The 25,360-nt window shown below is 42.7% G+C and overlaps 1 protein-coding gene across 2 annotated transcripts in view; it reads right to left on the bottom strand.

The window, feature by feature from the left end:
• Positions 1-19,856, bottom strand: part of LOC129712649 (E3 ubiquitin-protein ligase NEDD4-like) — a 100,905-nt gene extending 81,049 nt beyond the window's left edge. For both annotated transcript variants that reach the window (XM_055661249.1, XM_055661250.1), the window contains exons 1-2: positions 19,660-19,856; positions 19,113-19,186 (exon numbers count right to left, since the gene is read on the bottom strand). In XM_055661249.1, coding sequence (XP_055517224.1) covers positions 19,113-19,186; positions 19,660-19,701 — 116 coding nt within the window. In that variant the 5' untranslated portion in view covers positions 19,702-19,856. The remainder of the gene's footprint in view (positions 1-19,112; positions 19,187-19,659) is intronic.
• Positions 19,857-25,360: the final 5,504 nt, after the last annotated feature.

The raw sequence follows: 25,360 nt of genomic DNA, 5'->3' as shown, positions 1-25,360 counted from the left end.
TACAACATGAACACATGTCCCTGGTGTTCAATGTACGGGAGAAATGTATATAAAAAGTGTAGGGAATATGTGAATACTGAAACAATATTCTCACAATTTGTTGCACACTGCCTTCCAGAATCAAACAGTGGCTCACGTTTCACCCTCTTAAAGACATTTGATAAATGAGATTTCCACATTGCAGCAATGGTGATATCATTAAACTTCATAGTTCATAGTTCATAAGTTATAGGAACAGAATCAGGCCATTAAGCCCATCAAGACAACTCTGCCATTCAATCATGGCTGATCTATCTTTCCCTCTCAACCCCATTCCCCTGCCTTCAAACCCATAACCCCTGACAACTTAATCTAATTTAAATTTAAAATCAAATTTAAAATTAATACAAATGCCTTTTTTGGTGAATGTACATTCTACATAAATGAAATGAGATTTTATTTGAGACTAGTGAGTTTGAGAAGCAGTTATCAATGTTTAGTTCTCCTTTTAAAAAATTACTGAAAGGCTACTTTGACCCGCCAGAGATTTTCATCAATTCAATGATTTATCTTGATTTGTTGCAAGAAAATTATATGATGGCACAACGTGTGGAGAACTGAATTACTGTCAACAAACTAAGGATTACTATTTTAATTTACATAGCTATAGAAATTGCTGGGTTTTACCATTATAACCATAAAACCTGCTAATTACATTAGTGCTATTCCTAATGTTGAACATATGATTATTTCATAGGTCTGAAGAAGGGTCTCGACCCAAAACGACACCTATTTCTTCGCTCCATAGATGCTGCCTCACCAGTTTCTCCAGCATTTTTGTCTACTTTTGATTTTTCCAGCATTTGCAGTTCTTTCTTACACACATGATTAGTTCAGCTTGACTCTAACAACTGCGGGATGCATTTGTAAAAAGAAACACTTGGTTGACTGTCAGACACCTAAAATGTTATATAATGAAGTTGGAACTAAACCAATCAACATCAAAGCTTTGAGGACTCTGTAGATTCTAACCTTGCACAACTTAGCACAGCCGTCATAGATTTGGTTAGACAATTTTGTTCACAGTTGCTTATTTCGACAGAGTTGTGGTTTGCAGAGATTGATTTCAATGTCTGGCATTTTGGCCGTCATTGTTCAGTCACATGATGGTTGTGGCGCAAGCTCCAAGCAACACACGGTTTCATCATCTTCCTGTGCAGTGGATCATAACTCCATAATAATGAGCTCAAAGCCTGAAAGGCAGGATCTGCCAAAGAAATAAAGGCCTGGAGCATTATAAAACTGCTTACCTTAAAATAAAATAAAGCACTGTTGTAAAAATGTTTGTGCAATAAGAGGGAGTAGTTTATGGTGACCATGACTCCAGGGAGTGCTGTTCTGCAAGTTTGAAACAGTGTACTATTATGTTCATCAATTGCCTTCTGTTGTACTTGTTCACATCGAGAATAAGTAGAAACATGATGAAGCGAACAGCATCCGAGGCAACTGGGTACAGCAATTTCCAGTTTTTGACTCCACAGTCAAAAAGGCACAACAGAGGAAGTACTTCCTACGGCAGCTAAGGAAGCACAATCTGCCACAGGCAATGATGGTCCAATTCTACATGGCCATCGTAGAGTCCGTCCTCACCTTCTCCATCATGGTCTGGTTTGGCTCAGCCACCAAGCACAACATCTGGAGGCTGCAGCGAATCGTCTGATCAGCTGAGGTTATTGGCCGCAGCCTTCCTTCCATTGACGAACTGTACACTGCAAGGGCCAGGAAGCGAGCGGGCAAGATCATCGCCGACCCCTCTCACCCTGGCCACAAACTCTTTGAATCACTTTCCTCTGGAAGGCAACTCCGGACTGTCAAAGCTGCCACAGCCAGACATAAAATCAGTGTTTATCCACGACAGCCAAAAATCTGTAGCCTCCCTTTGATCTGGTATTTTGTTGGTTCGCCTGCTTGATCAATGGTGTTTTATCATTAATGTTTTATTATTATTAATGTTTAGTGTTTTCTGAGTCATTCGTTTCTGTCACTATATGTCATGTTGTTACATGTGGCGGAGCACGAAGGCAAATTCCATGTATGTGAATACTTGGCCAATAAACTTACTTACTTACTTATTCCTCTCTCCTGTTTACTCATTGATGTTATTTGTTAAAGGCACCCACGTCCACAAACTAGATCACAATTGACATTCGGTGGTCACCGTGGCACAGAGGTAGAGCTGCTGCCTTACAGCGAATGCAGCATCGGAGACCCGGGTTCGATCCCGACTACAGGTTCTGTCTGTATGGAGTTTGTACGTTCTCCCCGTGTCCTGCATGGGTCTCCTCCGAGATCCTCGGTTTCCCCCCACACTCCAAAGACGTACAGGTTTGTAGGTTAATTGGCTTGGTAAATGTAAAAAGAATTGTCCACAGTGGGTGTAGGATGGTGTTAATGTGTGGGGATTACATGTCAGTGGGGACCCGGTGGGCCGAAGGGCCTGTTTCCGCGCTGTATCTGTGACCGACATCTTACAAACATCAAGGATGCCGAAATATCGCTCTCAGCAATCCACTTCCCAGTAATGACAACTATTACTTGCTATGAGTCAGAACCATAATGATGAACTCTGCACACCCAATTCCATGACAGTAACAAGGTAAGGGATATCACTTGGGTGAACCCCATGTATTGCAAGGTCAATAACTCTGCATAAGTTCACTGGGAACTCTGAAGACCCTGGAAGGCTGGTAAGCTAAATCAAAGTCACAAAGGCAGACCAGACACAGGCAGCCGGAGAAAAGGCCACATTACATGAGTCAAGAGTGTTTAATTGTCATATATACCAGCAACAGAACAGTTAAACTATTGTTTGCTGCAGCTTCATATGCAATTATATACAAATAATTGTACAATAGTCAATAATAATCATAGAGTTATACAGTGCTGAAACAGGTCCAACTTGCCCATGCCGCCCAACATGCCCCATCTACACTAGTCCCACCTGCCTGCATTTGGCTCATGTCCCTCTAAACCAATCCTATCCATGTAACTATCTAATTGTTTCTTAAGCATTGTAAATAGTATATGACAACTACATCCTCCGGCAGCACATTCCATTCACCCACCACCTGTTGTGTAAAAATGTTACCCCTCAGGTTCCTATCAATACAATAGAAATTATAATATTTTCCTATAAATAATACAATAAATTAATAACCGTCTTAACCATAATAATGCAAAGCCGAAGACCATAGTGCAACCAAAGGCAGTCAATGGAAAACCGCAGTTGCGGATGTCAATGTTGTGTAGTGTTCACTGAGGATGTTGTACTTGGGCTGAGGTTTCATCACATAAGCTTGCCACCTCCAACGACTCAAGTGGCCTCTCTCTGTACCCTGACTGACTCCTTTAAGGTCTCAGCCAAGACCGATGACCAGATACTCCATGAGATTAAAGTTTAACTCTGCTGCTCAGAAAACATTGCCAATAGTTTGTAACTTTCCACCACTGCCCTTTGGGAAAAGGCCAAAAAAAAATTAGGTGTCAGACACTGCCTTCCTCAAAGAAATTACGCAATAATGAGTTGTATGATGACGAATCAGGCCATCTCTTCGAGTGCAACAAATCTGTAATTTTCCGCTCCCAAGGATAGTAGAGATCATTAGGCAGATCATTAGATCTATTTAAGGTGGAGACAGACAAATATTTGAAAGACTGAGGAATTGAGAGTTATGTGAAACAGGCACATGAAAGGTCACCACAGATCAGTGATGATCATATTGGATGACAGAGCAGGTTTCAGGGCATGGTGGCCTACTCCTGCTCCGATTTCCTTGTGAAGATACTAGTTTGAGTTTAGTTTATTGTCACGTGTACCGAGGTACAGTGAAAAGCTTATATTGCATACTAACCAATTAGCAGACACTACTTGATTATAATCGACACATTCACAGTGTACAGATACATCGAGTCATAGAGTGATACAGTGTGGAAACAGCCCCATCGACCCAACTTGCCTACACCGGCCAACATGTCCCAGCTACACTAGTCCCACCTGCCTGCATTTGGTCCATATCCCTCCAAACCTGTCCTACCATGTACCTGTCTAACTGTTTCTTAAGTGTTGGGATAGTACCAGCCACAACTACCTCCTCTGGCAGCTTGTTCCATACACCCACCACCCTTTGTGTGAAAAAGTTACCCTTCAGATTCCTATTAAATCTTTTCCCCTTCACCTTAAACCTATGTCCTCGATTCACCTACTCTGAGCAAGAGACTCTGTGCATCTATATGATAAAGGGAACAATGTGAAAAATGTTTAGTGCAAGATAAAGCCAGTAAAGTCCCATCAAAGATAGTTTGAGGGTCTCCAATGAGGTAGATAGTAGTTCAGGACTACTCCCAAGTTGTGGTAGGATAGTTCAGTTAACAGCTGGGAAGAAACTGTCCTTTAATCTGAAGGTGTGCGTTTTCACACTTCTATACCTCTTGCCTGAGAGAGAGGAGAGAGTGGCCAGCGCGCGACTCGTCCTTGATTATGCTGGTGGCCTTGCCGGGGCAGTGTGAGGTACCAAGGCAATAAATATTAAGCAGTGAAGCATAACTGTTGTCATAGGTTTATACCAAAGCACTCAAGATCAATTCCCCTATACCAACACTGGATGCTCTCCAGCCAAATGATTTATGAGAATTTTAATCTGAATTCCCAAAATGAGGTGTAATTTCTCCAGTTAATATTTCTTAAATACAGAATATGGACAAGTGTGAAAGAAACGACAAAATTGATACTGGAAACATGAAAGACAAACAGAACACCCTGGGAATATCTAGCAGAAAAAGTCCAGATGGGATGAGTCACTCTGATGAAACGCCTTCTCTACAGACAGCAAGAAAGAACAAGCAAAATAAACAATGGTACAGGAACAAGAGTTCAAGGAGTTCATGCCAGGTAGCTGAAACATTCAAATGCCTAACTACAGAATCAGAAGATTGGGACAAGTATTGAACAGTATTGAACATAAAAGAATCACAGAATTGTACAGCAGATAAACAGGCCCTTACGGCCCATTTCATCCATGTTGACCAAGCTGGCTATCTACACACGTGCATTAGGCCCTTATCCCACCATACCTTTCCAATATAAACACCTGTCCTAATGTCATAAACATAATTCTACCTGCCGCCATCACCTCCTCTCGTACTTCTTTCCAAATTACTACTACTACTGTGTGAAAAACCTTCTCCACGGATTCCATTTAAGTTCACCAAGAAGGACATGGAAGGTATTATGCCAATACCTGGAAAATGGTGAGATTAAGGAAATAGCATTGGATCTCATGAGGAATATGAATAGTGGATTCACTATTGGGATTCATCACTATTCACCTGATGGGATTTATTGTGTCATTGAAATGCTAGAAAGGAGGTTTCTGGGACTTAAATGTAGATTTTTATCTTCTCCAGCCACAGGCAAGGTCCCAGAGTATCGAAGAGTAGCCGATCTGGCTCCTTTGTTTAAAAATGGCAACAGGGATAATCCAGCAAAATCATAGGTCAGGGAGCCTCACATCAGTAGAAGAGAAAGGCTGGACTAACTTGGATAGCTTTCTGTGGAGCATTAGAACCCCAGGATAAGCCTGATACAAATCAGGACGATCATAAGATATGCAGATGCCTGGAACATGTTTTCAGTGGGGGTGGAAGCAGACACGATGGTGATATTTCGGAGGCATTCAGACAAGGAACAGAATACAGACCATGTGCAAGCAGTTGGGGTTGGTTTAATTTGGCATCACTGTCGGCACGCATATCATGGCTGAAGAGCCTATTCCTATTGTGTACTGTTTCTGTTCAAATTTTCTCCCCTCTCACCCGAAACCTGAACTCTCCACCCAAACTTCTCTGCCTGGGAAAAAGATGATCTGCCTTCTCTGTGCCTCTCGTAATTTTATAAACCTCTTAGATTTTTGCTTTCCATTGAGAATAAAACCCTGTTTGCCCAATCTCTCCCCGTGACCACAGCTTCCCATTCCAGGTAACATCCTGGCAGATCTCATGTGCACTCCTGCTAATACTATCACATCCCTCCTGTTGTCTGACTTCTTCTTCTTTCGTGTGGCGTGCACAGCCTAAAGTTGTTGGACAACTTGTTCTATTTGATCTTCCGTTTGTGCACGTCGAGTTGATTGCATTAGTCGAAACAGGGCGGACCACGTGAAGGTTGCAATTTTCCACCCCTGTCATGTGACAATCAGAACTGTACACATTGCTTCAACTGCCGTCTTACAAATGTTTCGTGCAGCTGCAACAGGGCATCGTAACTCTTATTAAAACCCTTAGCTCATAAAGGCAAGCATACCAAACAACTTGCGCACTATCACATCCACTTGAATCACCACTTTTAGTGAGCTATAGACTTGCATCCAAAGTTTACTCAGTACAAGGGTTCCCAACCTGGGGTAAATGTGTTGATTCTGGAACTTAAAATAATAATGTTAAAAACAGTATTTTAAACTTTCCCCTTTATTATGGTAGAAGTGTAAACTCAAATTATTGAACAAAACAGGGTGGGGTAAATTTACTTTCGAAAAGTTGCCCGAGGTAAACGGGACAATAAAAGGTTGGGGACCCCTGACTCAGTACATCAGCACTCTCAAGGACCCCGCTATTTACTCCATTTGTTCTACCAGAACTTGACTTCCTGAGTGAAGTGAAAGTAAAATTGCCTGTCATGTTCCTCCCCAGGTTTTCCCTCCAACTGGTGAACAGGAATCCGTTTCACATTGCGACATTCCTCTACAAAAGACTGATAAAGGAGTGCTGCCTACCTCCCTTATCATCCCAAATTAAAACATTATTGCAATTCTCCAAGTTTCCCCCGCGGTCAATACAGTGAGTCAATGCACAGATTCAGATTCCAAATATCCTTTCACAACTACTGTGCTGTGAATGAGCAAGTCTGCAGCTCCCCACACTGGGGCTCCCTGGAATAGAGGCACAGTATATTTCTACCAATCTTAAAACCTGTTCTGTGCTTTAATAGCCATTATAAACATCGCTCACTTCACAATAAAAGTATTTTTCTTCTCCAAAATAATCCCCAAATACCCTCGAATCATTCAAGAACCAACACCAGTGAAGTGGAGCACCTGCATTTAAGCTAAAAACTGATAATGGGTCACAGTTCCTTGCAAAATGTTTACTTATAAGTCAGTGATTCATACTTTCAAATATTCCCCTCCCATTTGATCAATTGTCCATCAAGACAAGTATACACGAGCAATGGTCAAATTGTGTGTCATTCTAGTAGGGAAGTTCTATGGTCCTATATACTGGATGACATCTTGATTAAACTTGTGGATTTGACATTTGGAAATCAATAACTATATTTAATTAATGTCAAACATGCAAGATAGTAAAAGTAATTCATTTTCTATTCATATAAATGGAGGGTGAATGTGACTTTTGCCCCATACTCTCATACTTAATCATCCTACACACCAAGAATAAATATTGTTGCTCCTAAACACGTCTTAATTTAGTTAGAAAGCTTTGGTTCAGAGAAAGTTATAACAAAAACCAAAATCATCGATATATATGATACTAAGTGTCGTTCAGATTGATGTTATATTTCACAAGTTATTTCACATTTTTTAATTTAAAAAAATCCAAATTTGAGAAAAAAATCTTCCCTCTGCAGCTATGACTTCACAATGGGATTGTTACAATGTTGCAATTCTGGGACACTCAGTCCTGCAATGTTGCAATCCCTTTTTTAAAATATTCCTGGCAGCAAGTATATTAAGTGACGTGGGGGCTATGGGTGAGTGGTGAAATATTGCGTGGGGGAAATGGGTTGTGTTGTGCGGACTAGGCCACCCGTGTGACAGGGACCCAACGGGTCCCACTTGGTCTAGTTACTACTAAAAATACAATAAAAACGTTTTTCCTCTTCAGTATCAATAAACTGTTTGTAACACGAAACAATTTTTGAACAATTTCACCAGCAGATGCACTGATTTACTGTGGGCATCCCAATAAGACACTTAAAGACAACTAACTTATAAACTTACGATATGATACGAAATAACTTTATTTAGTCCAAGAAGGAAATTGATCTGACAACAGTCATAAAAACATGAAACATGAAATTAAAATGACAAGTGGAAAGGCTTGGGGGATGTGCAAAGATTGGGGAGGGGTTGGGGGAGTCAGCCTCAGTCTAGGGGGAGGAGTTGTAAAGTTTGATAGCTACAGGGAAGAAGGCTCTCCTGTAGCACTGCTGCACAGCTTTGCAGTGAAGAGGTCACAAACAGGTCCCTCCCAGTCCCCTGAGGCCGCTCTCACACTAATCATAAATCCCTGAACAAGCCCAGATTTATTGAGGGTTTCTTAGGCAGGCATCTTACTTGATTTGTACCGACAAATTTATGTAATCAGGTAACGAACATTTGATTTTCTGATTGGAACTCAAGCATTGAATAATTTAATCTAAATTTTGCCTTTAACCTGAATTTTAAGGGCAATTATTTACATACAAATACAAATTTCCTGTCACATTTTAATACTTGTGGTAAAACTATAGACTAAGTTTTATGCAACTGGTGCCACATTAAAGTCTGGACATCTGCTCAGATGAACACACTTTTAATGCTTCAATGTTAAGTGGCGCTATTAGTCCCATTCAAATATCACTCACTTTATTCCATAGGGTTAAAAGTAACAAATGGAGAGACAGAAGTGTTGTAAGGTTTTAGCTGGAATTTGAGATAAGAGCATGTGCTAAACCCACAGAATGGCTGAAATGTATTTGCCCTTTACTGATGGTTCAGCAGAGAACTGGATATCTTCTTCATGTTAGCACGCTCCTGACCAACATCCATGTTGCAGTTAAGAAGTCAAGAACACACTGTAGGTTACACTCCAGAATATCTGACCTCCCTCACTGACCCTGGACTCACCATTGAGTGTAGTGATACAGCTGAACAACATCAAGCTGAGGAATCGGATTCACTGTGCCCAGGACCTCAATTACACCAGCAATGTGGCCTAAACCAATCACCTGGTTTAACAAGTTAAATGGATATTTTTTAACTATTTAATTCATGTCACGGAATTGCAATATTAAATTTCCCCCACCTTGCTCGCTCTTCCTGAACTGTTAGGGGAGTTGCAAAAGATCGGAATATAAACTTATTGTCAACCATAGGGATGTTGGGATATTCCCCAGTTTGCTTGGAAACCTGATCCTGTATTGCAATCCTTTGCAACTCCACTAAAACTTCAGGAAGAATGTGCAGGGTGGCGAAATTTAATATTGCAAATCCCTGGCATTAATATAAAGTTAATTAAATTAAAGGTGATAAAAATCTATTTAGCTTGTTAAAATAAGTATTTTTCTTTTCTTAATTTTTTTAAGTTTAATCTTGTGCAGACTAATCGTTGTGAGGGCTGAGCTGCAGCGTAATTAACCAGCACCAGTCATTTCTCACCGCTAATCATTACATTTGTACAACTGCACGTACCAGGAAGTAAATGAGTACAGAATGTAGAAGCAAGGAACTGCAGATGCTGATTTGTGAAAAACAAGAGGCACACATGGTGCTGGAGTAACCAGGCGGGTCAGGCAGCATCCCTAGAGAACATGAACAGGTGACGTTTTATGTCGGGACCCTTCTTTAGACAATGTTGGGAGGAGGAGCAAAGAGCGAGAAGTGGCAGGACAAGGAGCGACAGGTAATAGGTGAACACAGGTGAGTCGGGATTTTGATAAGCAGATGTTGGACAAAGGCCCGAGATAAAAATAAAAGAAGATACGAGACAAAAGGATGAAAGATTTGCAAATTGTGAAGAGAGATAAATGAATATAGTTCCTGGAACAATGGTAATGTTTAATTTGCCTTAAGAAAGAAGTGAAGCTGCAGGCACCAGGAAACAGTTCATAAATAAGCTGACCAACCATCCATGGACAGATCAATAAATCAGGGGGAGTAACAGATAACTGTGGAATGAGAAAACGTTCCGATCGTTACACCTACAGATTCCTCAGCCACCAACTGACCCGTGACTTTCACCCACGTTTTACTTCACAGCCTCGATAAACATCTTTGTCAGCTCCAAGTCCCACAACCTCTCCACGCACAGAATTCTCATCCTCCATTGTTCAGAACTACTGAGGGCATGAACTCTGGACTCCTTAACCTCTCCGTACATGTCTCCTCCTGTAGAAAGTTCCTTGACATCTACTCTTTACCACCCTATTTTGTTTCATGACACCTGTGAACCACAAGAGAACTTTCACAGTGTTAACGCTACATTACCAAAATCAAAAGTGGTGTAAAAGTAGGTCGTTAAGAGCACCCGATACAGTATATGCACAATAAACAGTGGCACTTGGCTTTTCATGCTCTGAACTTAAAAAGTACAAGATCAATTGCTTAATATACCGCTGTTAAAAAATTATACAGACTATTTGTTAATATCCTTTGATCAACCAAATTGTCTGAACATCAAACTCAGGGATCAATTTAGTTTATAAGGTGGCAGAAGTCGCACTAAATCTTTACATAGGCAGTAAAGTACTTCTCAAGTTTATTGTCATAAGCACATGTAACGCAAGGTACAGAAGCATTGAAAATCTTGCTGGCAGCAGCATCACGGGCATCAAGGCAAAGGCAACACAAGTTACACAAGACAGGAAAATAAAAAGATTGCGAAGAAAGACAAGACATTGCTGTAAAGCCCAATTAAAAAAACTAGGCCATGATAGTGTAAAAAGAACGGCATGGTGGCGTTGCGTTAGAGTTGCTGCCTGACGGCGCCAGAGATGCAGGTTCGATCCTGACTAGGGATGCTGTCCGTACAGGGTCTTCCGTTCTCCCCGCAACCATGTGGGGTTTCTCCAGCGCTCCAGTTTCCTCCCACATTCCCAAAACATAGGCTTGTAGGATTATTGGCTTCTGTAAATAGTCCCTTGTTTGTAGGATGGCACAATTGTACGAGTGATTGTTGGTCGGTGTGCCGAAGAGTATGTCTCCATGCTGTATCTCTAAAAACTAAAATTAAAAGTCGACCGTGGTATTACCTCGCTAATATAGGATTACGGTTATGCAGGTAGGTCCAAGAATCTCGTGGTTATGAGAAAGCAATTCATCTGCTTTCTTAGGATTTTAGCTTCTGTGCCCTCTGCCCAATGGCAGAAGTGAGGAGAGGGCATAGCCCAGATGGTGGGAAACACAATGATAAACGACACCTTCTTGAGGCAGTACTTCATATAGAGGCTGTTGATGGTGGAGAAGACTATGCCTGTGATTGACCAGGGTGAGTTCACCACTCCCTACGGTAATTTTTTAGTTGAAGCCGGTTGCGATGCTAGTTGGCGGAGGTTGCCGGAGGTTGCAGGTAGTGGAAGGCAAGACCTTTTTTTCACCCAGTTTTATTCCACCAGGGAGGTCTTACCTTCCACTACCTGCAACCTCCGCCAACCACCATCGCAACCGGCTGCGACTAAAAAAATTACCAATTTTTAAAACGGCAACCTATTTTTAGTCGCGGCCGGTTTTGAATTTTTGGGAAAAAATCGCCGGAACATAGAAGAAGCGGAAACCACTTTCGACCATTAGGGAGACTGACAAAAACCTCCGGGAACCGCACGGAAACCTTGGGTGGGGCGCAAAGTCTCCAGAGGTTTCCGTTCAGGTTTCCTAAGTGGGACAGGGGCATAAGTTTGCACATGACATGAAGATTGCTGGAATTTTTGACATTGTGGATGGTAGTCAGGGGCTACAGGATGACATTGATGTTTTTGGTGAAATGAGCTGAGAAATGGCAGATTGAGTTTAATCCAGATAAATGTGAGCTGATGCATTTTGGGAGTACTGATGAACCTGCACAATGAATGGTAGACTCAAAGGGAGTGTTGAGGAACAGGGGGACCTTGGTGTACAAGTCAAGAGATCTTTGAAGGTGCCATCACAGGCAAATAATGTGGTGAAGACAACATATGGGATGCTGGCCTTCAGTCAGGGTATTGAATTCAACATCAGGAAGTTGTGAGAAGCGATTTGCAACACATTACCAATTTTTATCCAAATACTTTGTAGTTTGTTCTTGGAATTTTTGGAATGGGAAATTTATATTGTTGTTTACATCAATCAAAACATGCACATAATAGACTTTATAAAACATTGGTCAGATCTCAGCTGGAGTACTGCGGGCAGTTCTGGTCACCACCATAGGAAAACACGATAGCACTGGAGAGGATGCAGAGAGATTCACCACAATGTCAGCTGGGTTGTAGGGTTTGAGTTATGAGGCAAGACTGGAGCGTGTAGGACTGGAGCGGAGGAGATTAAAAGGGGCATGATTGAAGTCTATCAAGTTATGAGTGACACTGATAGGCCACACCGCAGAAAACCTTGCACCTTAACTAGGCAAATAAAACCATGGGACCCAGATTTAGGATAAGGGGCAAGAAATTCAGAGTGGATCCAAGGGGGCCTTTTCTACCCAGAAGTGAGGGTATGTGGAATACACTGCCTGCGAGAATGATTGAAGCTAGATTGTAGGAAATGTCTCAACAAGCATTTGAGTCTCCTGGGGATATGGGCCAAGTGCTGGGAGATGGGATTAATACGGGTGGGTGACCACAGATGGCATGAAAACGGTGGCTCGATGGCCGGTTTCTGTATTCTATGACTTCCCACAGCAGGGAAAATAAAATAATTCACTGCAGCACAATGTTGTGATGTCGTGCATCAAAAATAAAAATGTTCTTCACCATTTCCTGGTTTCTAAGCTCTCCCAAGCCAACAAAGGAATGTAGATTGAAAGGAAGGCGGCGAGACGGACAATTGGCCTTTTCCTGCGTGTCACCTTTTTGTTTGCAGAGAATACTCGTCACATCAGCCGATAACTGGACCGGGCGTCAACGGCGTAGATGCAATACTCTCCGGATAATCAATTAAAGATTTCGACATCTCTTGGAAACATTGGCAAGCTTCTGCTAAGCAAATTGCTCAAAATATCCCACAGAACTAAAAAAGGGCAAAACTGAGTGACTTGTTTGCATTTTGTAAACACAGACAGGAGGGTGGAGACTGCAGAGTCTCGTGAGCCTGCTCCGTCATTCTGCATAACCAAAGCGGGTTTTGTAATACAAATCCACTTTACGTAATGGACCTCACTTCCTCAATGTTTTTAATGTCCACAATTCTAACAGATACACAGAACTAAACTTCCTTCCATTTAGTTTTAATGATGCTCCAGGTTTACAGCTATAATTACTGATATAAACAGTTTATTTCAGATTTATTCAATGACTTCATTAAATTCCTCAGTCATCACGAAGGGATTATAAATTATATTTCCAACAGCGCCAGTTCCAATAATCCCTCTTTGGAGTTTACAACCTGATGGCATGAACATCGAATTTTTCGATTTTAGGTAACTAACCTACAAACAACCCTCCTCCCTTCTTTCCCCCCTCTCCCCCCCACCAGGATCCACACTAATTTATCCCCTTCCCCCTTTAACATTTATTCCTTTCTCTGGCTTCACAATTAATACCTCTTCTATCCTTATCTCAAACTTTTTGTCCTTACATCCCTAGCCTCAGTCTAACCATCTCCCTCTCAAATATAAATCCCCACGTATCCACCCATCCCTTGAGGAGAGAAGAGTCTCGACCCAAAACGTCACATATTCATTCTATCCAGATGCTGCCTGTTTCGCTGAGTTACTCCAGCATTTTCTGTCTATCCATCCATCCTTTGCCAGAATTTGTCCTGCCCCCACTTCTCTTCCAGCTGCACCCACTCCTCTCCATGGCAATCAGTATGAAGAAGGGTCCCGACCCAAAACATCACATATCCATGTCCTCCAGAGATGTGGCCGGTCCCACCGAGTTACTCAAACACTTTGTGTGCAGTTTTCTTTTGAATGCATGTTATTGTGGCTTTAATGATGTTTTGCCTTTAGAAGTTGTTTTACATGTGTGAATTAATGTCAGATGAACTGATTAGGCAATTGGGAGGACTACAAGTACAAAGGATGTGGTTAACACTTTACAGAAAGGAAAGTTGCAGAAGTCGAGGCTGATCTGTGGAAGTATCCCCGAGTTGAATAAGAGGTAAATCTTTTAAACATGCTCCACAGGGAGATGTTATAATGTTGAAACAATAATTCTGACCATGACATATATCAAGTGCATCGTCACTGGGAACAACAGTGCTGGGCCAATGCTTGAAAACTGTTCCACCACGTGGGTTTTACTGGCTTACATCCAAATCCATTATAGACAAAAGAAAAAAGATCACAGACATCCATCGCCACTGTTTCCATCTATGAATGACGATTAGAATCGTAGCAGAGGGAGGCACAGCACCTCAGCAGTAGGATTTCTGCCTTACTGCGCCAGAGACCCGGGTTCAATCCATACTACGGGTGCTGCTTGTACGGAGTTTGTACGTTGGGTATTCTCTGGGTGCTCTGGTTTCCTCCCACACTCCAAAGATTCACAGGTTTATAGGTAAATTGTCCCTAGTGTGTTGGATAGGGTTAGTGTACGGGGTGATGGCTAGTCAGCACAGACAAGTGGGCTGAAGGGCTTGGTTTCACGCTGTATCTTTAGAGTTTAGCGTCTAAAGTAAAGAACCACATGGTCGCGAGTCTCCATTCATGATAAGTGGTCAGATCTGGTCAAAGCTTATTCAACATAGAATTCAAACTGGATTTACTTAATGCGTTATGACTACAGAGAATGACTATGCATCCTGAAAATCCTACTAAAAACTCACAAACAAATAGGCTCCACATTTTAAAGATTAATCTTGGAATTGAACAGGCCCACTATGCCCAGTCCGCGCAAAACTCTGATCATCCATTGTGCTCAGGACTTTTGTGGTGCAGGTCTAGCGAGTTTTTCTAGAAATTATTCTAATGCTCCAACAAACATATATGTTTTAAATGTATAAACATTACATCACAGAATTGTCCAGGAAATCAGGTGAGTTGAAAGGGAGCACAGGAATTAGCACCCAATGAACCAGATGCCAAAGAATCAGGATTGCTAAATAGTTGGATATCAATTGATCAGAATTTTCCTCTAGTTTAATGCAGCAGTTGAATTTTACATGGACAAAATGATCAAGTAGTCATACGCTCATAAATTATAGGAGTAGAATTAGGCCATTTGGCCCATCAAGTCTACTCTGCCATTCAATCATGGATGATCTATCTTTCCCACTCAACTCCATTCTCCTGCCCCCCCCCCCCCCCCCCCCCCCATACCCCTAACGCCAATGAAAGGGGGAGGGGGGGGGGATCACATTCAGACATACAATCTGGGAATTTCTCACCTGGTTCAGATCTGGAATATGTAGAAGGGGGGTAGAGGAAATGCCCTCAGTAAATACAAAGGGAATAGTTAAAATGTTTACTTCCAATTTATATTGAATCATAGCTGCAGCTCAAAGTATTTCTAGTTCTCCTCTAACATCAGGATTCACTCCATATCCAATCCTTCGGGACAACATTGGTAATATTTGGTTGGATAAGGTAACAGGAATTTTAAGCCTGTGCCCTGTGCCTCTGCCTTACACTCTTCTGTCTGTCTGATGCCAAGCTTCACCATATATTTAGACCTGCACAGTGCCAATCTAGAACGAGTTAAGAAACCTTCAGCCATCAGCAATGGTATTTTGAACGTTTTCAAGTGCAATCTCTTGTTATTTCCTCCAACTAATGTTCTTGTAAGGCAGGGGTGGCTCACAATGACTCATCCAACCAACCGGCTCACCCACATTAGTTAAACAATGCACTGGTTGAAACTCACATAAAAAGGAAATGACATGCAATGTCAATCTAAAACACAACAATAATGTATTATTACACCATTGTGGAATAACAAGTTTCAAAGCTTTCTAACTTTTGTATTGAAACTGTCAGAAATGGACCACATTATTTCTTTAATTTTGTGTTCAGGATCTGGGGTTGCTAGCAAGGTCAAAATGTGCTAACCACACTCAAGGCGGTGGTGGTGAGACATCTACTTGAATTGATGTAAACCTTCCAGTGAAGATACGGTGCAGTTGGGAATGGAATTCCAGTATCATGAGCATGCAATGATGGCGGACTGGTAATATACAATGGAAAGAAAGTCAACGGTGCAGCAGCTGAAGACAGTTGGACCATGGGCATTGCCTTTTGGAACTCCACCATGATGTCCTGGGACTGGGTGATTGGTATCATAACCATTGAAGTGCCTTTGACACCCATTAACTTCATTTTTGCAAACTTCACTTTATGTCACACTCAGTCAAGTGCTGCTTGACATCAAGTGCAGTCACAAATCAACTCATCTATGGTATTCAACCCTTGCTCTATGTTTGGACCTAGGTTATGATGAGGTCTGACACCAAGTAGTCCCAACAAAACACAAACTGAACAACAGCAAATAGTTATTGGCGAGTACGTGCCACTTTCACCACAGTGCTGATGACTGAGAGCAGAATGATTGGGTAAATAGCTGCATTTTGTGAGCAGCGCACATCAGGGCAACCTTTCACACTGTCAGGTTGACACCTGCTTTCCAACGGTACTAGAGTGGAGCTAGAGGCACGGCTGGTTCTGGAGTCTTCTGTACCAGTTAAGATTTTGGCTGGTCCCTTGCTGTATCCATTCCTCTCATCTTGATATTGTATGGTGCGAAACAAATTGGCTGGAGACTGGCTTCTATAATGCTGTGTGGGGGGGGGGGGGACTTTCAGGTTGATACCAAGATGTTTCATGCACTGGTTGATCACAGTTAAAAATGCTTCATTCTTAAATCTATCACTCCTGTTCTGGTCTCTGCCATCAACGAGGAGAGGGATGTTCTTGTGACTGCCTCCTCTAATTTGTTGTTTAATTGTCTATGACTAGATAAGGTGGAACTGCAGCATTTCAATTTTTACAACTGTTTGCAAGATAAACTTAGCTCTATCAACCACATGCTGTTTAGGACCCTTTTAATTTGGTATTGCAGCTTCGTTATGATAGCACCTCATCATTTTAGGTACGACTGATGGTGCTCCCGGCCTGCTCGTCACTGAATCAGTGTTGATGCCCTGGCTCATTAGTAATGGTAGTGTGTAGGACATGCTAAACCATGAGCTTGCACATCGTAATGCTGGACATCTCTGCTGCTGCTGTTGATGGACCACAGTTGAAAGCCTCTACCATCAGATTCCAGAACAGCTTATTCCCCGTTATTATCAGATTCTTGTGTTGGTCGGCCATAAACTAAGGAAGGATTCCCCCATCTTCCAATCAACCTCGTTGTGGCCATTATCCTTTATTTCCATCTGCATTCTCTCCGGCTGTAACTCGATCTTCTGCACTCTGTTTACGTTCTCCCTTTTCACCACCTGTTGTATTCATGTATGATTTGATTTGTCTGGGTAGCGTGCAAACAGAGTTTCTCACTGTATCTCGGTATACACGACAATAATAAACCAATACAGAGCCTCATGGATATCCAGTTCTGAGCCGCCAGATTCACTCCATGTCTGTCCCATTTACAGTAGAGTGACACATTACAATCAAGAGCTTCCTTTATACGATGACAGAGATTCTGTACCCACAAGGATGTTGAGAGTCAGTACTACCATTGTTGTTGACAGTTGCTTCTGTCCATGACAGTGGGTGAGTGAGGACAAAGTCAATTAGGTTTAGGAAAGAACTGCAAATGCTGGTTTAAATCGAAGGTAGACACAAAATGCTGGAGTAACTCAGCGGGTCAGGCATCATCTCTGGAGAGAAGGAATGGGTGACGTTTCGGGTTGAGACCCTTCTTCAGACTCTATGGGTGACGTTTCGGGACAAGACCCTTCTTCAGACTGCCTGTCCTGCTGAGTTACTCCAACATTTTGCGTCTACCTCCAATTAGTCTCTCACTGCCTGCCACAGACCCATTCTCCAGGTACATCCTTCAAGACTTGCCTAGCTCAGCCAATATGGGACTATCAGGGATGGCATTCAACCCCAGGCAGAGTACATTCTGTGACCTTGCTCCTTTCGATGTTTCCTCCACCATTGACCGAGATAACGGATCACTGATTCTTCAACCAAGGGAGATTGGCAGGTGGTGATCAGGACGAGGAACCTTGCTCAATCCTGACTGATACCATGGGATATTGCAGGGTTTGGAGTCAAACCTAGGGATTCCAAGGAATGCTTCCTAATCCTCACGATCAGCATATCACTGCATATGTCAGTGGCACAAAGCATGTTGCAATGGAGGAGTCATGTGCGAATTACCACATCAGGCTGTGGCTTGCGTAGTCTGTGGGTAATTCTCCCAATTGTCACCAGTCCTCAGATGTTTGCAAGTCTGAGAGACTGGGAGGAACCTGGCTGTATCTGGGTACAGTAACTCAGTTACTTCATTCTAAGAATCCCCTCGGTCCACGTTTATGATGACACAAGGAGCAACCTGGTAATATTTCGGTGCTCGGTTCCCGTCGCCAATTAGGTTCCATGTAGGTTCTAATCCTTCTCTGAACATTACATTACATTACATTACCAGTCAGCGAGTGGTTTGTTGGACTACTTCAGACATTTAAGAGTCAACCACATTGGGGTCACATATGGACCAGCCTGCATTTTGACTTCCTTCCCCAAGGGACATTGCGAAAGCAGATGAGATTTGAATTAGAATCCAATCGTTTTAATCGCCATCAAAGACCAATAGGATCCCCCTGCCCCAAATTCTGCATTGTTGACTGAAGTTCCAACACTGCTGAAGAGTTGATTTGACCTGGGAAGTCAGCAGGAAGAAGGGTCTCGATCCGAAACGTCACCCATCCCTTCTCTCCAGAGATGCTACCTGTTCCGCTGAGTTACTCCAGCATTTTGTGTCTCGGTGAGAATAACATTGATCCTGTACTACTGACCAAATCTTGGTATGTTTACCTTTTTTTTTAAACAAAGTGATTACTAACTCTATTACTTCATTCTAAGAATCCCCTCGATCCACGTTTATGATAAGACACAGAGAGAGAGGGTAACCTGGTAACATTTAGGTGCCGGCTTAAGTCGCCAATTAGGGATAGAACGCGTTCCAGTCCCCACCCACCCAAACAAAAAACACCTACCTGGCTCCCAAAATATCCTTCTTCGCCAGGCCCATTCCAGCTAAAATTCTCACTCTTAGAATTCGAGATCCTTCCTGCAAACGACAAATCGGCGCGTTAGTGACCAGAAGCGACGGTGGGGTTTGGGTTTGGGGAGGGGGCGAGCGGCAAAGATACAAGAGGAGCTACAGCTAGTATCCTCTAGTATCTTTGGGGGGCGGTGACCGGCCTCGAATTAGCAACAAATTGGCTTCGGGCTTGGAAGCTGGCGAGCCCTGATACGTGGGATATGTAGGCCTGAACTCTGGAAGACCTTCTTCTCCCGGGGAGAGAGAGGAGGGTGGAGGGGAGAGGGGAGAGGTGGCGGTGGGTGGAAGCCCAGTTGTCGGGGATCAGGATTCACCACCCGGCCCCGCCGGTACAAGACAGCTCCTGGTCACAAGGACGGGCGAGGAAGCGGGTCCCCCCTCTCCCGGCTCGGCCCGGCCGCGGCACAGAGTAGCAATCAGCCCCGGAGATCTTTGCTTTGGGTGGCGGTGTTAAACAAGTAGCGCCTGGGCATGTTTACCTCATCCGTGGAGATGCCGCGTACTTCGGGTAACGATGCCATGGTGTGAGGAGGGTAGACGGCTGTTGCTGCTCGGTGAAGCCCGTTCCTCTCTCCGGGGATTGAGACTCCAGACTCGCATGCCGCCCGATCACTCCCCTGCAGCCGCCGCTGAAAACTTGCCGAGCTGAGTCGTGCCGAGCCGAGCCGAGCCCGCCCACCCCGCAACAGCAACAGCCACGCCCAAAGTAACCAAAATAAGAGACAGAGTCACCAACGTGGAGTAGCTGCTCGCTTCCAGTGGATACATTGAAACGCATGGGTTAAGACCGGCTGGATATTGCAGAATTGCATTCTGAAATAAAGTAACATTAGCAATCAAAAGGAATCTTTAAAACAAAGAATCTACAAGTTCCGAATCTGAACGTTGGAGCCTGATGATGAAATATCAAAATAAATGACTGAAGAAGGGTCTCAACCCGAAACGTCACCCATTCCTTCTCTCCAGAGATGCTGCCTGTCCCGCTGAGTTACTCCAGCATTTTGTGTCTACCTTCAATAGCAAACTGTTCTGCTGAAGGATTTACAAATTGAACACGTTGGCGTTTGAGCTGGTGGGCTCACTGTATTTGTAGTATTCTCTTTATATAAGGTGTATAAAATAATGAGAGGGGATAGATCTTGCCCTAAGAGACATCGAGAACCAGATTTGGGTTTAAAGTGAAGGGGGAAAGGATTTAATATGAATCAGAGGGGGTAACTTTTTAACACAAAGAGTGGTGGGTGTATAGAACGAGCTGCCAGGAGGTAGCTGAGGCGAGGACTCAACACTTAAGAAACAATTAGACAGGTGCGTGGATAGACGAGGTTTAGAGGGATATGGGCCAAACGCATGCAAGTGGGACTGGTGTAGCAGGGACATACGTGTTGGTCGGTGTGGCCAAGTTGGACCGAAGGGCCCGTTTCCACGCTGTATCACTCTGACTGCATGTTAGATTTAAATCAGCTAGTCAAGATTCTGTGTGAAGCTGACCTCTGGCAAAACAAAATGCCTCGTTCGTTTGTGGAAAGTGCTGGAGTAACTCTGGAGGATAGGCAATGTTTCCATCGGGACTCTTCTTCAGACTGAGGAGAGAATTGGGGGAAGAGGTACTGCCAGACCCGCGGAGTTACTCTAGCACTTTGCGTTCCAGGCAAGATTCCAGCATCTTCAGTTCATTGTAGTCCGATAGTTTGTTTTGTTGCAGTTTCCTTGTTTAGGGGAATAGTGACATTTGATGCGTGCGCCGCTAGTCCTGGTTACAAGGGGTTCGGTTTCTAGGATGAGTAGTGAGAGCAAAGGGCCACCCGCGGCTCTCAAGGGAGGAACCGACCAAAGCGAACCTTTCAGTCTCATCAGGTCCCAGGCAGGCGCTGTGCAACATCAGAATCAACTCAGTCAAAGCCGCACCTTGGTCTGCCTGAAGCACGTTGGTCCCCCAGTGCAAGACCTCTGCAACCAAATGCTGCAACATTCCCAGATGCAGGAACAGGTGGCGAGCGGGACACTGGTCTCGGTGCAGCCTGAACAGATCTGTGGGAAAGGACCACCGTCTTAACTCCACGAGACTGAAGGACTCCCACACACTTCACTGATGCAGCGTTTCATGTTGACATCCTGTGAGATAATGCATTGAATTGCTCGTGGAGTGGTTAGATATCGGCATTCCGATTATAGTTGATGTGATTGTTATCAATAAAATATATTTAGGAGAAATCCATCGCAGATATTTTTCACCTGAATGGCAAATCTGTCTGGTCATTCCGAATTAATTTGTTCTTCTAAGCAAACCCTTTTCTCTCCCATAACATTAGAAATTGGCGATTCCAATTGAAAATAGGGGACGCTTAACTAAACTGAAGGTGTGTGCAAAGTCTAGGTTTACCTGCTTATCATGCAGCCACTCGTGGACCAGCCGTCACCTGAGCCCTCCGGAGTTTGGTGTTCTCTGTTTTATTGTTATACAAAATTATCAAATCTGGTGCAAATTTAGATAAAAATGGGACTGATGTTCTGAGAAGTGAGCTTGAAATATGCTGAGGATGGATGGAAGAAAGCAGGAACATAAAACAGCATGTATATTAGTTTCAAATACTAGATAGATCACAGGTGCACAGAGACAGATATACATGGAAGCAGAACTGAAGAAGCGAGTTCTCAAAAATATATCAAATATATTTAAATATATTTAAATTTTCTGATGGATATTGGAATATCTTGAAAGGGATTATCCGTTTCTTGTATTTATAGTACCATCATATTGCCATTTCCAGGACGGAGTTTCGTTAAGATTAATTTAGCTTCACAAACAATTATGAATTTGGGCTTCCACTGGATTATTTCAGGTATCTGATAATATCTCCATTGCATCACTGTTCTTTATTATAAGCAGGTCATGGCGAGCTCTGTAAATAATCCTGAGAATTAGTGTCATAACGGCATTTCTGAACATTGCGCCAACACACCTTCTCTGATTGATGGGGGAGGAACACCTATGCAGACAGAGCATAACATTTACAGATAAATAGCCAGTGCTTTTCATGCTTTGGCAACACATTGTCCAGCTCACAAAGAAAATCAAGAGCCAGAGAATTTTTTTTCTGGAGAATAAACAATACTTGTGAGAAATTATTTATTATTTTTTGTAACATTACTTTTAGCCATCAATTTCATTCGAGGTAAATTACTGAAGATGGAGGTTCAAAGCACTCTAAGTATATATGGGATGATTTTGTGGAAATCAAATGTTCCTGCCCCTTGAAAAGATACACCACCTCCTGGTATTCTTAACAGTTCCTCTAATGATAGTGCCTTGTGAATGAGAAATGGGAACGTGTGTCATCCAAAGATGTAATTAATTGTTAGGGCTATGTACATTTCCATATGCATCTTTATTTTGTAAACCAGCATCTGCAGTTGCTTGTGTGAACACTTAGCAATCCTACTCAGTACAACTCCACATGTCAATATATGGGAACATATGTGCCATGTAGACTTGTACTGACTAGGATTGAGAAGTGTTCACACAAGGAACTGCAGAAGCTGGTTTACAAAAACAGACACAAAGTGCCAGAGCAACTCAGCGAGTCATGCAGCACCTCTGGAGAACATGACATTTGGGCCGGGACCCTTCTTCAGACTGTTTGTAAGGGGGCAAGAGGAGAAGATATGAAGAGAGGATGGAGCGGAAACCGGGTTTGGCAAGTGAGAGGTGGGGGGGGGGAGGTGAAAGCCAGATGGCTGGACAATTGCTCCCTTTCCCACCCATCCACTTGTATTCCTTCCTCTGGCTTAACATTTTGCACTTCTATCCTTTACTTTAGTCTTTCATCTCTGGCCTTTATCAAAAATCCCATCCGCCTATCAATTGCCAGGTTTTGTCACGCCCCTACCACTTTATCCATCTTTCTCCATCCTTCACTTCCTACATTCAGTCTGAAGAAGGATCCCGGCCCGAAGCGTCACTTATCCATGTTTTCCAGAGATGCTGCCTGACCCATTGAATTACTCCAACACTGTATTTTTATTGAGAAGTGTTCACCTATTGATGGGGAGGGGTGTGACGCGGTTGGAAGAAATTAGAATAGTAAATTCTACCCGAGAAGGATGGCTGTAAAGAGATTTCTCTGCCCATTTAAGAAACAGGAAAGCAAGGTATTATCCCTAAAATTAGTGTAGGATAGATTCCGTCATAAATCTCTTTTTCTACTTACTTGGGTGATTCTGCAGCCAAGGAACTGAGGTGCTGCCTAAATACCTGTAATGTGAGCTGGTAACTCATGACGACTTCGTCTCAGGGACACAAGGAACTGAAGATGCTTAAATCTTGAGCATATCATAAAGTGCTGGGGTAACTCAGCAAGTCAGGCAGTATCTGTGAAGGTAAAGGACATACGACCTTTTCGGGGGACAGAACTACCTGTCCTTTGCTCCATCTGTTTAAAGGTTGCTGTTCTGAAACACTATCTGTCCATTCCCTCCACTGATACAGCCTGACCTGCTTATTTACTCTAATACATTGTTTTGCTCAATACTTCAACTCACTTTTAATTTCCTTTCTCAAAGGACTTTAAGCTCTACACCCAGTGCTCAGATTGAAATGTTTAGCACAAGTCTACTTGACCACAAAAGGACTGTTTAACTGACAAGACTAAATATGAATCAAATTTACTTCCAAATCGATCTGAGAGCAAACTGAGATATGTTCGTAATTGTGCATATTTTTTAACCTTCAGTGTGGGGAAATTACATATTACCAAGATAATGAGATTTAGTTTTGTGATTTTCCATGTTAGAAACATCTTTGTGAACTGTAATTACCCAAGGCACTAATACCAATGTACAGAGAAGTCTACAATTACCCCCCAGTTGCATGAGTATGTAATTGGCCTTGTGTCACACCCATTTGCAGTAATTATAGCGTGATCTTAAGTTCATTGTCCAAGCTACTGAACACAGCATGAATGCATTGCATGAAACAATATCCCTACCCTATTACAAAAAGCAGAGTATTCAATTTGCATGGGCTATCACATTAAGCTTCATCAGAAAGTTCATTTTTGTAAGGCATAGCAATTTATTGTTTTATTCCGTTTCATGCTATTGTGCCAAAATGTTCCCCAAAACAGGCACGTTTGAATTTGTGGGAAGATTTGTCAAGCTGACCCAAGACAACATCTGAATCAACATTAAAATTAGCTGAAGATAGACACAAAAGGCTGGAGTAAATCAACTGGATGAGACATTCATTCAACTCAAAAAGTGTCGGAGGAACTCAAAAGGTCAGGAGGTATCCGAGGGAATGGGCAGATTATGTTTCAGGTCAGGACCCTTCTTCTGACATACAGAGCAAGTGTGAGAAAGCTGGAAAAGAGAGCCAAGGGTGGGGCCACGTCTAGCAAATGGATACGCGCAAGTGAAGAGTGATTGGCAGATTGGTGGGGTGAGTGACAAAGGCTAGAGGTGAAAAACAGACAAAATGGATAAAGTAGGCAAGATAAAAGGGAAATTAAGAACTCGGAAATCAAAGATAACTTCCTCTGTCCCTTCCACCCATATCCTTCCCTCCAGCCATATATTTTACTCCTCCTCTACCATTTAATATCACAATGGTGTATTTAAACAATCTTTCATCCAAAGGTGCGCAAGAAACTATTTAACGCATAAAAACATGATTGGTTAAGTAGCTGCTAAGTTAGTATTCACCTTAAAAGTCCAGAAGACTCCCAACATTACTTTTAGACTGCACGTAACATTGATGTGTCGTTATTATAGAGCCATAGAAACAGGCCCTTTGGTTCACCACGTTCATGCCGACAAAGTTGTCTAGCTGACCTATTCCATCTGCCTACGTTTGGCTCATATCCCTCTAAACATTTCCTATCGATGTATACATCTAATTGTCTGAGCAAGTCCTGCCCTTGTTTAATTTACCAAAGTGCAACATCTCACATTTATCCAAAGTTACATTCCATCCACCATTCTTTGACTCACTACCAGTTATCTAGACCCTATTGTAATCTTAGATAACCCTCTCACTGCCCACTATAACCACAAACTGTTGGTGTCACCTGAAAACTTACACCGTTGTCATCCAAATCCTGAACAAAGGTGATAAATATCAATGGACTCAGCACCAGTCCCTATGGCACATCACTAGTAACAGGCCTCCAATAGGTAAAA

The sequence above is a fragment of the Leucoraja erinacea genome, chromosome 33 (assembly GCF_028641065.1).
Source record: "Leucoraja erinacea ecotype New England chromosome 33, Leri_hhj_1, whole genome shotgun sequence".
NCBI classification, from domain to species: domain Eukaryota; kingdom Metazoa; phylum Chordata; class Chondrichthyes; order Rajiformes; family Rajidae; genus Leucoraja; species Leucoraja erinaceus.
Note: the sequence above shows the minus strand (reverse complement) of the source record. Positions and strands in the feature narration are given on the sequence as shown.